Here is a 15,665-nt window from a genome sequence, read left to right on the forward strand (position 1 = left end):
AAGTGGTTTGGGTTCCCTCTCCATCCCCCATAAACACATGAAGTATCTAATGGAAGGCTTAATTGAGGTTGAGGTACGTAATGTTTTGGTTTTTTTTTTTTCTTTGATGTTGTTATCTAAGTGAAAAAAGGAAAGATACAGGAAAATGCTTTCATGGCCTCAAAACAAGTCCTCCTGTTGCGTAGCATCACCACAAGTTCCTTTCCACAGGGAAGACTTAATCCCATCTACACACCATCAGCACCGACAAAATCTCTGCCAAGGTACTTAAGCTTCTGCACCAGGGCATATGAACAAAACCACACCACGCCTCACCCATGGCAGCGTCACGTAGCTTGGGGCCGGTCTTACCATGATTCATGGTTTCATGATGGTTCCTGTCCCCATCTTACTGCCAGAGCCCAAAACACTGTGATGCTACCTGCCTTAAGTCCTGAAGGCTGCAGGAGATCAGGTCACATCCTCTTGGTTTGCAATGAGGAGGAAACCTCTCCCAGTCATCAGAGATGGTGGAAAGGAGACTCCCACGCAGGAGGGGCAGGCAGAGCCTGTACTTGCCAGATTGGGAAATGGAGACTCCCACGATGGTGAAGGCTGGGAGCTGGTGACTTTCCAGCACCAGGAGGATGGCTGCTGCTCCACCTGCAGATCTGCATTTGCAGAACAGGGCCAATGCCATGGGAGCTGTGTCCCAAGAAGCCCCTGCACCTGCCAGGCCTGGGCCACGCAGCAGTACTAGGAGGCAGCAGCAGTGGACAACTTCCCCGCTGCCAACCCGATGCCATCATTTAGGGAGGTTGGCGGCTTGCTGGGGACTTGCATCCCAGACATCATGGAGACACTGCTGAGGCCAGTCAAGTGACAAAGTGGTGGTCCAGGTTTGGCAAACAAGGCTGCAGGGTGATGTATTCAAGAGAGATCTTGGAGATGACAAAGGGCGGGCCCACTCCAGGTGACCCAAATACACAAAATACAGAGAAAACAGCACTGTGGGGAGCTCTCCTAATGCTTCTGAGAGGTCAGGGTGGCCCCTGAAGGGGCTGTACGCTAATGCATGCAGCCCGGGGAGCAAACAGGAGGAACTGGAGGCCTGCACGCAGTTCCAGGGATACCATCTCACTGGGATCAGGGTTGTGGTGGGACAGCTTACACAACTGGAGCACTGCCATGGCTGGATATGGGCTCTTTAGATAGGACCAGACAGGATGGTGAGGAGGGAAAGCTGCCCTATATCTGGGAAGGATGCCGTGGGATGAGTGGTGACCCAGCTCATGGGTCAGGATTAGAGGGCAGACCAACATGGGTGACTTGTGATGAGTGTCTGCCACAAGACCACCTGATCACAAGGGAGTATATGAGGCCTTCTTCAGAAAATTGGAAGAAGCCTCCCATTCATAGGCCCTGTTCCCTGGGAGCCTTGAACCACCGTGAGATCTGCTGGAGAGACAACACAGCAGCAGACAAGCAACCCAGGTTTCTGTAGTACCCCCGTAACCTCCCGAGACAGCCAAGGAGCTGGTGAGAGGAGACGCTCAGCTAGACTGCACACCTACAAAGAACAGCTCATCAGGCACATGAAGGTTGGGGCAGGTTTGGCCAAAGTTACCAGAAGACAGTGAAGTTTAGGATCCTGAAAGGAAGGGGGGAAAAACAAAAAGCCAGATCACAACTATCGACTTTAGAAGAGCAGACTGTGACCCCTTCAGGGACCTGCTTGTAAGTTGTGGGATACAGCTGTGGCTACATCCATGGGATACAGAACTGGAAAGGAGTCTAGGAGACCTGGCTGATTTTCAAGGATCACCTGCTTCAAGCTCAGTCCCTCCTCTCTAACTCAGTGCTGTAGAAGGCTCGGGTGGAATGTCATCCATGTGGATTAGTATCTGAAATGGGAGAAGGGGGACTGGTTTCAAAAAAGGTGGACCCAGACTTTTCTCACTGCTGCCCAGAGACAATGGACAAACTGAAATACAGGATATTCCATTTAAACGTACCAAAATACTTTTTTTTACTGTAAGCGTGGTCAAACACTGGAACAGGTTGCCCATGGACATTGTAGAGTCTCTGTCCCTGGAGATACTCCAAACCCAACAGGACACCGCCTGAGCAACCTGCTCCAGCTGACATTTATGACAATTACATTTTTGATCCAGAGAGTTATATCTAAAACTTTACTTTCCAAATCCAGAATATTCTTACAAGTCTATTCAACAGTCCCTAATCCCAAAGGCACATACATCTTTAGTTTCCCTCTGTGCATTTCCACAGGCACCACAGGGCAGCTATGCAAATACCAAGACCCCAGGCTGCTGGGATGCCCCACACTGAAGTTCTCACAGGATTTCCAAACAAGCCTCCCCCCCCCCCCCCCCCCCGAGTGCCTAGTTTGTTTTCCAGTCTAGTAGGTACATTTTCTCACTTCCTGGAAACCAAACCAAATCATGCTACAGTGCTGCATTCAACAGCCTTTCAGTTAGGATGCCACCAAGGAGACAGACCACAATCTACAGATGGCCTGGTTTGGAGAACAAATGACACTTACGCAAGCTAATGCTCCTCTGGAGTATTAAGGGATCCACTGTCCTAACCCAGAGAACATCCTGTGCATATAAATATGCACATACAAGGTTGCTCTCCAAATCAGGTACGGGTAGGGCCTAGGCTGCCTTTGCTTTCCCACTGCTTAGAAAGTGAAAGACCTATCACCATCTTCATCGCCCCCAAGGGTTTAGTGTTCCCCTCCAGAAGAAGGTCAAAACAGAAGGTACTCCCTAGAGGGAAGCAGGTTTCTTAGGTACTGAATGCAGAAAGTGTCTGAACTGTCCCTTGACATTCCTCATGAGAACAGAAAACACACCCACCATTGTACCCAACTCCATTTCACGAACAAGAGCCCCTCAATGAGGTGGCAATCCTTAACGTACACGCACGTGCCCCATCCAAAATAAAGCCATGCGGTGCCAGTCTGTAGTATGGTATCACCTCTGTACTGTCACAGAGATGTAAGGCTACACCTGAAACATTTTTTCAGCGACTGACACCAAAATGCTGATTGTTTTTCAGCATTCAGGAGGTAGAACGAATCAGAATCTAAAGGAATCACAAAAGCAGAGCCAAGTGGGTTTTTTTCCTACTTCCTAAAAACAATGTTTAGTTTCAAAAGGCAACACCCTTACTTTTTCTTCCACGAGAATGTTCTTCCTTCCCTGCCTAACAAGCCGAAAGATACCACCAATCTTATGGAGAGAGTATCACAGAGATAGGGCAGGACCAGCCTTAACAGGGAGCCTAGTTTCTTTTAGCTTTCTCCTCGGAGAAAGAACCTCTTTCCACAACAATCTCAAGAGCTCTCAGATCTCCTCTCCTCTTGCAGTGAGCAGTTAGACACCCGGAATTAATTAGCAGGACTGTTACGCCCAGCAGTCTGGATTTAGATAACGCTATTTACTTACAGCTTATTTGGATAAGTAAAAGTAAAAACAAGGGTAAAAGAAATAGATTACCATGGGTATTACTAAACATACGTTGCCCTGAGCAAACCGTTTCTCAACCAACAGTTGTACAAATCACTGCAAAGTTTCACCACACAACTTCACTATGCACATACACACACACACACAACATTTTTTTAAAAACCCAGAACTTATTTTTCTACAGGCACAGTTATTAGCCTAATTGTGCTTCATTAACAAGCCCAGTTTCTAATTCGAGAGGTAAAAAAAAAAAAAAAAAAAAAAAAGATTACACAACTTCCTCTTCTCCCAGGCTACCAGCTCTTCTGCATTTTGAGTTTCCAGGCTACAGTTCAAGGCAGCCAATTTAACATCAGAACTTGTTACAACCTGAGATAAAATTTCAAGTTCTTAAAAAACAGGCCATCTCTCTATCCAGCTTCATCTGACTATTATTATTTCTTGTTGTCAACTGTATTAGCAGTTTAACTTGCATGTTCACTTACTTCCAACGTGGTCTTTACTGAGGAAACACTCTACCTTCTCAATCAGCGTTTTCCAATCAGCCCCACTTCAGTGACACGTTATTTCTGTGACCTGCTGCACTCCAAAAAGACACCGCCTACTCTCCAAAACTGCAGTGCTATTGAGGATGTGACAGAAATCAAACCCACTGTGTAAAGCCTCTCAACCACCTCTGCTTTACTGGAGACTTCATTCATGTGTGACAAACCAAAAATTTTCAGAAGCCAGAAATTACCTTCAAAGAACTATTCCAGACAGTTTCTTTAAAAAGTGTTAATTCTCTAGTTAAAAGTATTGCAGCATACCACTTTTTTACTGATGCAAGAATGCCTATGGTAGTTTAAAAAAATCTACTTCTTTTAAAGTCAACTGAAATATGAAAAGACTCAAATAAACATGAGTTAGTAAGGCTTATAAAAACATCTTTGAGCACATCCTTTGTAAAATCATCTTATTTTAGGCATATCAGTACTTGAAAAAATCCACCTTTGCAAGTTGGTCCAGTACCTAATTACTTTTAGCGCTAAAATAAATCCACTTTTCTACTGTGAATTCCTCTAGCTTCCTTTTCTTACTGCTTTAGTATTCCATGTCTGTTAAATTTAAGCAGCTGATTACTAAGTATTTCATATGTAGGTATTTACTAATTGGAATTAAATGTCACTCAACCACCAACATAAACATGCTGAGCCCCTACAAAACCTTGCTGCATGTTTTTTCCAGTACCTCACTCATTCCTATAGTTCTTCCCTGAGTCTTCTCCAGCCTTTTACAGCATCTCCTGAACGAGACAGTTTTCCAGGACCAGCTACACTAACGCAAACAGAGAAAGATATACGTATCTTAACTGCATGACAATATTTGAACAACTTTCTGTAGCCAAGTACCAAGTATGAATGGCTGTACATGTACAACCCAGTAACAGGTGTACTTTCCCAACTTGCACTCCTTCCCTGCGTTTAGTTTCTGGCAACACACTGTATGAACTATGGTTACTCCCTCCCAATTCTGTAGCTTCAGATTTGTGTTTGCATGGCTATATTTTGCAAAGCATGCCAGGCTGTTTTACAACAGTAATTGATTTATACTTCTACTAGTCATCTGTCATCTTCAAGCTGCTTGGATTTTACCTCAAGTAACAGATGAAGGTATCAATCCATTACCACAGAGTCAGGCCAGGAGCTAGTTTGCTAAGCCCCAGTGGTCTTTGCTTGCAACTGTGATGTCAGTCAACATCTCTAATCCATTCAATGTCTTGTGTTTATTTTGCATTAGTCCAGGGTTACATTTGAATACTATAAAGCTACTGAGACTCTACCCTCGGGCCAGTATCTGGCCCTTCCCAAGAGCTGGTCTGTCAGGAAGCCATGGATCATTTCCCTGACCGTATCCTCCTTCCTAAAAGAAGCAGGTCACTATCTGTTGCCCTCTACCCCCCGCATAGGTAGCCAAGAGCTCCCCTTACACAGCCCTCCAGTCTCTTCAGAGTCCTTCCAGAGCCATGAATTACTAGAAAATAAAATGTTCAAGTCAAGGAAGATCTTTTAGTCATGAAGCAGGGACACAAGGCAAAATAACTTCATTAGTATCTCATTTCATACTCTCGGCACATTTCAGACTGCTTGTCTTGGCTTTGAGGAAGACATACGCAGTGAATTACACCAAGCACACAACTTCCAAATGCGGCTTATGCAGAAGCGGCACGTTACCGCAACCGTAATATCCACGCAAGGCCTAGGTGCACCTGGGTGGCGAAGAAGTTACCCGTGGTGCAAGTTGCAATGTGTCGATTCAGGACAAACCACGTACTTTTGTCAAAGTAATACTTGAGGAGAAGATGCCCTCCCCTGCAAGGGCAGCCTGAAACTGCTGCAGCCAAATCCTTTTAGAGGACAAGGCAGTCACAAAGTTTCTCCTAGCAAGTCCTGCAAGCTGATGATGAATTGGCAGAAACCAAGCAGTTTCTGACCGAAGAACATGAAGCATCTTCATAGCAAGGTGGGATAACTATGGCCTTTGAGGGTCCAGACTTTCAGCACTTTCAGTTAATATTTTTAACGTAGTTATACTGAAACCCTGTAACCCATGGGAAGTTGAAAACTTACATTTCCACTTACTGATAATGAGCATTAAACCATTCTTGATGGTTATTGCCATAGTGCTTCGGTAAACACTGACTTTGGAGGATTTACATGTATTTAAATATTATTATTCTTTCTTCCTCCCTCCTCCTCACCCCCCATCTGGAAAGAATTATTCTGCAAGTCAAATGACAATCATTTGACTCACACAAAACAACATGAAACCAAAACTGTCAGTAGATTTATACCACATCCTTTAGGGGTTTAGTTTAGTTTCACACAGTGAAACATCTAATGGCTTTCATAATTTTCAACAGATAACTTGAAATTAGCCATACCACAAACATAGCAGCAGATACACAGTTTCCAATAACACTTAACTGATATTTTTTCTATGCTCTGCAGAAAGAAAAGCCGTATTATATGCAGAAATGAAATATGCTATTTTTAAGCATATTTAAGCATTCAGCTATTTTTAGACACTTTCCCCTTCCTAGAACAGTGTTATGCAAAAAAAAAAAAAAGATAAGAGATTAACATATTCTAGAAGACATGGCACACTAGTCATAAAGAAACATGGTTGACATTATTCTAGATGTAAACTTGGAGTAATATTAACCTTTAATCTCATTCTATAATGTTTCATACACAGTTTCCAACCCAAATAAATGAACTTTTGTGTGTTGTCTCCACCACTTCTTTTTTTAACTATAATTTTTATTTAAATAAGACACAGGAACTTCTATACTGAAAAAAATACAAAACAAAAGCCACACATTTCCTTGTGTAAAGCAATATTGTGTGATAACTTGAATACTGTTCAGCACAGTGGCTAGAAATAACAGTACAACTATGTACAAAACTTTAAACAATATTTGACAAATTTCTACAGCTGGATGTAGAATACAATTGAGATAAACAACTGCTGGGAAATTTACATGGCAAAGCATTAGCTTTAACACATTTGGTTCAAAACCTCCAAATCTGCCAAGAACAAATGTGCAATTTAATTAATATTTAGTTTCTCGTGGAAAAAAAAGAACACATAATGGCATTGCAAATATTGTACAGACCTCATCACTGATCTAAAAACCACTCATCATATCCCTGGTAACCTAACACCAACAACCGAGACTACGATTTCTTATCTGGACATAACTAGAGCATAAAAAGATCATCATACTGCAGTGTTAATCTAGAAAGAAAAATATTAAAAGGAATCGATACTTAACATCACGAGTATTTTCTCCCCTTTTATCTTCAGTCTATAAAATATATAGTGTTTTCACCTAGGCCTGAGATTAGTAGGGTTAAAGATGGCTGTTGTGTTTCAGGAAGGTTTTTCACATGAAAATGGTTAGAGACAGACCTCTCCCTCCTCTATTTTCTGTAAGGGGAGTCAAAAAACAGTGACTGTTTTATAGGCTGCAGATTCCACCTTGTAAGATAGTATTAACAAAAACACAGTAATAAAAAGGAAACAATGTTTTATCTCCAAAGAAAGCACACATTTAGTGAGTAGTTATTGGTGGCTCACTCCCACCCCCCTCCAATCTCATCTTCAGCAGAGGAAAAAACCATAATGGAGCAAGTTTAAATGCTCAGTAGCTGCAGGCTACTAATCCCTTCAGTTCCTGGAAAAGGTGAACCTTATTCTCTTAGGAGCAGACAGCATAAATGTAGTTCCACTGAGCTGAAAGCAATGGAGCAAGAACATCAAGTTTATTTTGCCTTTGGGGTCCGCTTTGTATCACAGGAAATTACCTCTGAAAGCAATGCTCCTCTTGTTCCAGTACAACAGAAGAGCATCACTAACCCGTTCTTGCCATGTACTATTTTGAGAAAGTGTCCTGCCTGCAAAACCAGGATTATTTTACAAGGATTTTTTTTTAATTCACACTTGAGGGGGGAAACACACTTTTACACACACAAGTTTAACTGGAAGTTATGGGCGAAGCTTTGATTAAGTAACATAAACTTAAAACCTATTGTCTTCCCCACCCCTCTTAGAACACCCACTTGCTACTTCTGGACTTTAATCCAAACACAATTACTCACTACATAAATAAAACGCTGCTCATCTAACACTGCTTGACAAAATCTGAAAACCTACTTCCAACCAGCAAATGAATGAGTATTTCCAAAAGAGAAACTAAACATTAATTTGACTTTTAGACGGTAACAGTAGCATTTCACATCCTTAACTGCCAACAACAACATGAGAGGAAATCCCCGTCACCCCCTGTGAAACCTGAAAGAATTTCTGTTCTTGAACAAAAACATTCTTGTCTTTCAAAATCCTCTCGCACACAATGTGGAATGTTTCTCATGTACAGCCTAGTACTGAACACTTTATTTGCAACAGTTTAACAGTCACTAACTGAGCAACACCTGAAACCTTTAAATGCCACATTTTTACATATATTGAAATGACAGTAAATGCAACAGTTGTTTTACTTGTAAGCACATGAAAAAGTGATATACATCACAGATTTGCTGGTTCTCCTCATGTTCACCCATGTCCAGGGTCATCGTTCACCTGGATCTGAATGCACTTATTCCAAGAAAGTGGAATGTAATGAGGAAATATTAATGCATAAAATAAAGGCAAAAGAGTGATGTTCCCTCTTTAGCTTTGTAGCTGTAAAATATTTTATATCCCAATATGATATACATTCCAAGTTACCTGAGTTTACACTTCAAGAGAAGTACCTGAAGCTAGGCCATAGGGTGGGCACTGTGCAACTGTTGTGGCCATTTTTTTTTTTTTTTTTTTTTGCATTGTGTGTATTACAGAAGTTAGAAACATAAACACCTGGATCAATTGTAAACATAATCCTGAAGTACAGTATTTTCCATAGGACACAACACAGCAAGACATTTTCTATTCAGACAGGCAACTTTTTTTTTTATATATATATATAGAGCTTATTCATACTGTAGAATTTGAAACAGAACACAGGACACAGTACTAATCTGGTCAAACATACTATGAAATGCATAGTCTCCACTTAAAACGCTTAATGATATACGGATTCTGCAGGCATTACTGCTTTCTCACAAAAAATGCTGAATATGAATTCGGTCCCTGTCAAGAACAGCGTTGAGATTTTTTCTGAATGCTGCTAAGTATTCTGTGTTGTTCTGAAAGGTTGCCACCTCATGCAGATGTATCTGAATGATTATCTCCTCAATCCTTGTTTCAAGGGCAGAGGCCCGCTCCACCTGGGTCTAGATTAACACGTAGCTCTGAGGAGAGGAATGGTCTTCAGTCTGAATTTCTTGCAAAAGCGGCTGCTGCTGTTGGGACGGTTGCTGTACTGGGACCTCTGTAGAGTCCATTGTGCTGGTGTCATCTGACAGAGATGAGAAAGAGATCCGAGACGAAAGCTGCTCAACAGTCAGGGTGCTCAAAGCTGTGCTTTGACTAGAGTTTGGAGAGTTCTTCAGCGTCAGGTCTGAAGCGGGAAGGAGGGGGCCCAGAAGTTTTACAGGACAGAAAGCTGATCCAGTTGGGATGAAATTAACCTTGTTTTTGTCAGGACATGAAAAGAGAGGGGCTGAGACAGGCTGACGAGACCTACAACAAGAAAAAAGATTATATACCTGGCCAACCAAGATGTTTTATATGTCGTGAACTTTGTGGTTCTACACGTTGCTAAAATGTGAATGACAAGGAATGGGATTAATTGGACAGAGGGGCAAACATCTTCCATATTGGTAGTCAGCTAACTGATCCACAGCATTAAAAATAGTACCATCACATTATGATTTGATAATTACTGGATCAACATGCAACTTCCAGCAAGAAAAATCTGTAGTTCATATGCACATGAAAAAATGCTGCGGTAATTTAGAATGGCACAAATTCTTCTTTAATAAAAACACTGCAGAAACAACACATTTAGTCACATTAAATCCCTTTGAAAACCTCCATGAAATAGACCTCTCCTTTCACATATTCTGTAATTTGTCTGGAGGCTTCCTCCACAACCCAGCATTGCTCCCTTCACCATCCAGCAGGCAATGAATATTGTTAAGAGCAAGAAATGTCCCCTCCTTAATTCTTTCATCCACAGGAGCTAAGCATGCAACCTCGACAGCATGTGCTCAAATACTGCTGAGTCTAGGGGAAAAAGACATAATGTCCAGGAGTTTAATTTCCGATTTGTTGCTCAGCAAAAATATTGAGCAAAGTCTATGCCATAAGTATACTACTGTCTACAAACACTTTACATATGCTTCATTTTATTTTGTATGTTTCATTCATATTAAACTGTAACCTATGCTTCAAAGAGATAAACAATTATGACAAGGAGAGTTTTTGCTTTAAGCCATGAACATTTTAAAAGTTAATAAAAAAAATATGGAAAGAGGCTTATAAATTCTTAGGAAATTAAAGGTACCTTTCTTTTCTGCTTGGATTTTTACTGCCCTTTATAAATGCACAAAAAGAGTTCAAGCATAAAAGACTCCATTTCCTCTTCAAACCAACGTGAACACTTCAACCTCTCTTCTGTACAAACTCTAAGAATAGTTTGCTCCTGAAAAACTCATCAGCTGGAATAGTTTATTCATCTGCAGTTGAATAGGCTCAGTAAACAGGTTTACTGCTTTGCAGATACCAGCTGATACAAAAGGCATTACTTACGACATTTCCTCAAAGACCTTCACTCGCTCACATCCCTCTGGGGGCTCTCGTTTGAACATGTAGCTGTTGTTTGGTTTGGGAGATGAGGCATACTTGGGCAACGGTGAGCTACTCCCACTGTCTGAAAATTTAAAGCAGTTATATTACTAGAGATTGAGAGTGCTTTGTAATTAAATTCGATTTCCAAACAAGATGCCTTTTTTCACAATTTAGCCACTATGCCGGTTTGCTTCTACTACAATGCTTCCTTTATTGCAGGCTATTTCTAACAGCCTTGTATAGCACATTTATTCTGAATAAAGCTTCAGTGCAGCAGTAATCTATCATATAACAACACATAACAGAAGGATATTTTTATCCAGAACACTGCAATCGGAACAAAGCAGAGCTGTCATCCTGGAAACAAATACGTTCCATATTATGTATTTCAAAAACCATAAATGAACAAGGTAATATGCATAATACATGCAGAAGAATTATGAGTGGTAATGATAACACACCTTTCTCACTGTATAAACACAGTTATTGAAAACGTGTGTATACAGCACGTATCTTATTTTAAAATGTAATTCTTCACTGGAATATTGACCTCATTAGTCTCATGAATAGTTCAGAAGTTACAAACACGCTTTGTTTCTTTGCAACGCAAGTACCGATACCGCATCATTACAGTGTCCTATCTTATTCGCTTCACAATTGTGAAGCTGTTTTAGCATCCAAAATAAAACTTTCACAATTAAATTCTCCCATCACTACCAACTGTATGACACAGGTATTCTTTGTAATGCCAGCTGTCTGTGTCTATTTTACTAGACACACTTAGAAGTAAAGGTGTGAAGATCTAGGACACAAGGCAATAGGCAGATTTCTTTGTACTTCTCAGAAAATAAACGAGAGAAGGCTCAACTGCACAAAAGTTTGAAAAATTAAGACTATGAAAGGATTCATTTTAAACACTCATCTTGACAACATGATATTCAATGCATTAAGGAAATAAAGTAGGTACGCAAATAACTACTCACAGAAAATTAGCTTTCTGCAGTGGCTTCTACCTTTTTCAAAGAGCAACATCTATTTCAGGCTAGTATTAGTGGCTCCCTAATTCCCTGAGAGGATCCCTCAACTTACAAACACACCTTATTTGGAGAAAAATAACTGCTCTTGCTTTAGCTCCTTTTGAGTCTTTCCACCAATGTGGGGTACCTTACCATTTTTAACTCAGGTACCTTTGCTTATTCTGCTGTTGTTCATGTGTGCCATGAAGCAACCAAAGCTTCAAGCACTATGAATCACTGAAGCATATACAGTTGTCTTTAACAGCTGACAAAGAGTAACTACATAAACTTTTGTAGAACCATGACTCAAATACAAAGGCTAATCATTAGAGGTTTTGAAACATCTCTGCTTACTCTTACAAGACACAAATCAACTCAAACGGCACACTTCCCTCTGAAGATTTACTATGAAAGATACCAGAAAAAAGCCCAGTTGAAGCAAACCTTGGCAGCATATTGATTATTCAGTTCATTCCTGCTTCAGAGCGAACACAGAACTTCTATTTACAGAATTTTAGGCGTTAACTGTACGAAGGCAGAAAAAGCTTGGAGACAATACAGGTATCTGCCAAGCTGGGAGCATGATGGTCCGGTTGGCATCTTTCCACTGTTGGCCCACACAGCTCATTCCAAACACAGAAATCATTAACAGAACCCAGACAGTTTGTTTCCTCCTTCTAATATTTAAAATTGAAGATCCAAGTTTCTATTTAAAAAAATTGAGACACAAATGTGCTACTGTTCATTCCACCAAACAGTGGGAAACTGTGGAAGTACATCCAAGGAAAGAATCAAATGGAATTCAAATTTAAGTCAGTTCTTGGAAGATTTAGAGTCTTGTCTAGCCAGTTCAGTTTTCAATCAAGTTTTTGGTTTATTTAGCCCTGGCTGGCTGAAACTTTCTATATAAGACAGCTGTTAAACAAGTAAAAGACATGACAATGTATAACTTAACCATGCTGTTTCTCCCTCTGCCCTCCCTGCTTTTAAAGCTTACTAAGTTGTTAGCTTTTCATTTTGGCCAAATACACACGTTACTGTTTGAAAAACACATGTGGTTATTAGCAGGCTCGCATGTACGAGCTTGGTGTTGGTTCTACACCTACAGCAGCAGTGCAGGAACAGAAGTGCACTGGGAAAATAGGCTATGAGTTAAAGTGGCAAGAGATGGATATTAGAGCTTAAGCCAGTGTATCTTGTAAGTTCGTAAGTGCTAAACTGTCACGTTAGCAATCCTTCATGGCACTGCAAATGTTGTGTTCTCAAGCTGTACTACTTACACATTTTTTTTTACTGTCTGCAAGGCTGCAATCAATGCATGTGCCTTCACGGCACAGGACACATCTGAATCTTGCTCCCACCAGCAGGGTGTGCACTGCTGGCCCGTACCAGCTAACTAATCAACTTTCATTAAGATGACAATGATTGAAGATTAACAGATGCAACCTTTAAAGTGAGTTTTGTTACCATAACCGCAGAGCAGACAATATGGAGCCTTATTACACAGAATTTGTAAACATAAATGTTCAAAATGGATATATTCTGTTATCTAGAAAATGTTTAAGACTGTAATTAAACATTAAAAATACTATTTTAACCAGAAGACTTAATATCTCAAATTCTAGCTTGCATATATTACAGCACAAAAGGAGGCAAACTAAAAAAGAACCCGTAAAACAATTTTTTGAGTGACAAAACTTAAAGGAAACAAGAAACTTTGCCAGCGAGCCTTGGGATTTGTTTTGATAGGTTCAAAACCACCTTTGCTTCTTAAGACTATCCACAGACCTCACACACAACTTTCATTTTAAAAACTATGAATCAGATGCCCAGAAGTTAAAAAGTATCTTTAATTCATGAACATTTTGCTTGTAACAGCCTGCTAGCAGCAGCGGGAATACTCAGTGCTACACAAAAGCACCTAAATCAAAATCCCAGAAAGCAGGTTACACTATCTATTTTTGTACACCACCACCCCACCACCCCCGCCCATTTTTGCCTTTGAACTTTACCTCTGCCAGGGCTGCTAAGTCTCCTGTGTAGCACACTAAATTGTATTCTCATGGACCACAGTATCATAAAACAAACCTAGTGAAACTGGTAGCTTTAATGCAGCAAGGCAGTCACTTGCCTTGCAATAGGCTGATATTTGAAAACAAAATCGTAAAGCCAGATGCCATTAAAATACCTTCTCTCCCACCCTTCCCTCCCTGCTCCAATCAATACCATTTACTGCTACTGCTCCATTTGGAGAAGTATTGTGGGCCTTTTCTGAAATTTAGCTTTCACTGTCTTTTGAAAAATTCAATAGATTTAGCAGCTTCTTGCAGAAATGTAAACCAAACAGCTGATACAGTCCAAAGAGCAGCTGTGAGGGCCTCAGGCCAAAGCAGAGCTTTGCACAAGAAATAAAAGATGCTTTAGAAATGTAAAGCAGTGCTGTGTCTATACAAAGTGCTGGCTCCTCTCACTGCTCATGTCTCTCAGTCAAACTACTAACCTTTCTTTCCTATTTAGCTACACACTCAGGAGCATTCATAAAGCTGGTAATTATATTTTGTAATGGTAAAGGCAAATTATTCCCGTAGAGAGGGAAGTAAAACCTCAACTTGAGAAAAGTTACAGAAAAATATGTTAGGTTTAAAATGTCTACATTTGGTTATACAATGCACTTTTCAAAACTTAACAGGCCTCTCAGCAAACTCATGACAGTTTTATTCCAGCAGAACAAAAACGTTTAAAATGAAGGTGCAAAAAACTGTCTGAGTTTTGTTTCATAAAGCAGTTAACATCCACAACAGATGTTAATAAATTGTCTCTCAAAACTTGTTATTCTTTTATAATTTCTGCTTGTATCCCTCATTTACCTATGATTTACCTATTTTGAAGTTCATTCTTATTCAGAAGAACTAGCCTGTGGGATCTTAATGATCTGAGAATAAAAGGCACCTTTCTGACTTTACTTTTACAACCTCTAAACAAATTACTTTGCCTTGGAAAAATCACTACACATTTTTCTAGTTTCTACCTTGCCCTTAAAGAACAAAGTTTTGATGAGAAGTTAAAGCTTTTATTTTTTGTAAGCACAGTATTAAGTACCTTACTTTAATTTAAAAATGCCATTACATTAGCTTTACAAAGCTGGCTGTCTATCACCATCACTATACACTACTGCTACAGTGGACTTTTGATATAAACCTAGCATTAAAGCCAGTCTTAAAACCAAAATCCACAAATAAGTATCTACTCATTGTAAAGTTCAGCAGTAAATTTTACTCCAATTAGCTGTTCAAGATATCCAAGGCAGGAGATAAAAACCCTTGAAAAGCATTAAGAAGATTAGATACACTGTTGTCTTCACTTACTACTGCCAATAAAGTATCACTGAAAATTCCAATTACTGTGATAACTGAGTAGTAACTGCAAAAGGAATTATTCTTTTAATTCCCTTGCTTTTTAACTCATATTTATTATCAGGACATATATGAACAAATTTACCTGTCACGATGTTTCCTTGTGTGCTAATACTTTAGTGGATGTGTCTCTAGTGATTCAGTGTTGACAACACATTACAATTCACACGCATACTACAAGAAAGAAAAAGGGTGGGGAAGCTAATATCTCTGTTATATTTGGAGCACGGCCAACTATCATGTTGAGCTAAGACTTTGATGTGATTAATTTATACACGTGCACACAGCCACCCCCCCATTCAGGATCTGGGCAGGTGGATTTGATTTCCACTACTTCCTTTTAAATCCAAGATGGGAAAGCAATACTTTTCAGAAACCAAGAAAAGCTATTATTTCTCCTGCTACCTTTCCCTAATCTTATTCCCAAATTACTTTAAGAATTATTAAACAGAAAATATTTGCAGAAAAAGCTTGAGCTTACTTATGAC

The 15,665-nt window shown here is 40.1% G+C and overlaps 1 protein-coding gene across 4 annotated transcripts in view; it reads right to left on the bottom strand.

The window, feature by feature from the left end:
- Positions 1–6,644: 6,644 nt before the first annotated feature.
- GLCCI1 (glucocorticoid induced 1) overlaps positions 6,645–15,665 on the bottom strand; it is a 58,385-nt gene continuing 49,364 nt past the window's right edge. For 2 of the 4 annotated variants that reach the window (XM_056338750.1, XM_056338751.1), the window contains exons 7-8: positions 10,710–10,830; positions 6,645–9,638 (exon numbers count right to left, since the gene is read on the bottom strand). In XM_056338750.1, coding sequence (XP_056194725.1) covers positions 9,290–9,638; positions 10,710–10,830 — 470 coding nt within the window. In that variant the 3' untranslated portion in view covers positions 6,645–9,289. The remainder of the gene's footprint in view (positions 9,639–10,709; positions 10,831–15,665) is intronic. The other 2 variants (XM_056338752.1, XM_056338753.1) reach the window with 1 other exon arrangement.

This window comes from Falco biarmicus, chromosome 4, assembly GCF_023638135.1.
Source record: "Falco biarmicus isolate bFalBia1 chromosome 4, bFalBia1.pri, whole genome shotgun sequence".
Lineage (NCBI taxonomy): Eukaryota > Metazoa > Chordata > Aves > Falconiformes > Falconidae > Falco > Falco biarmicus.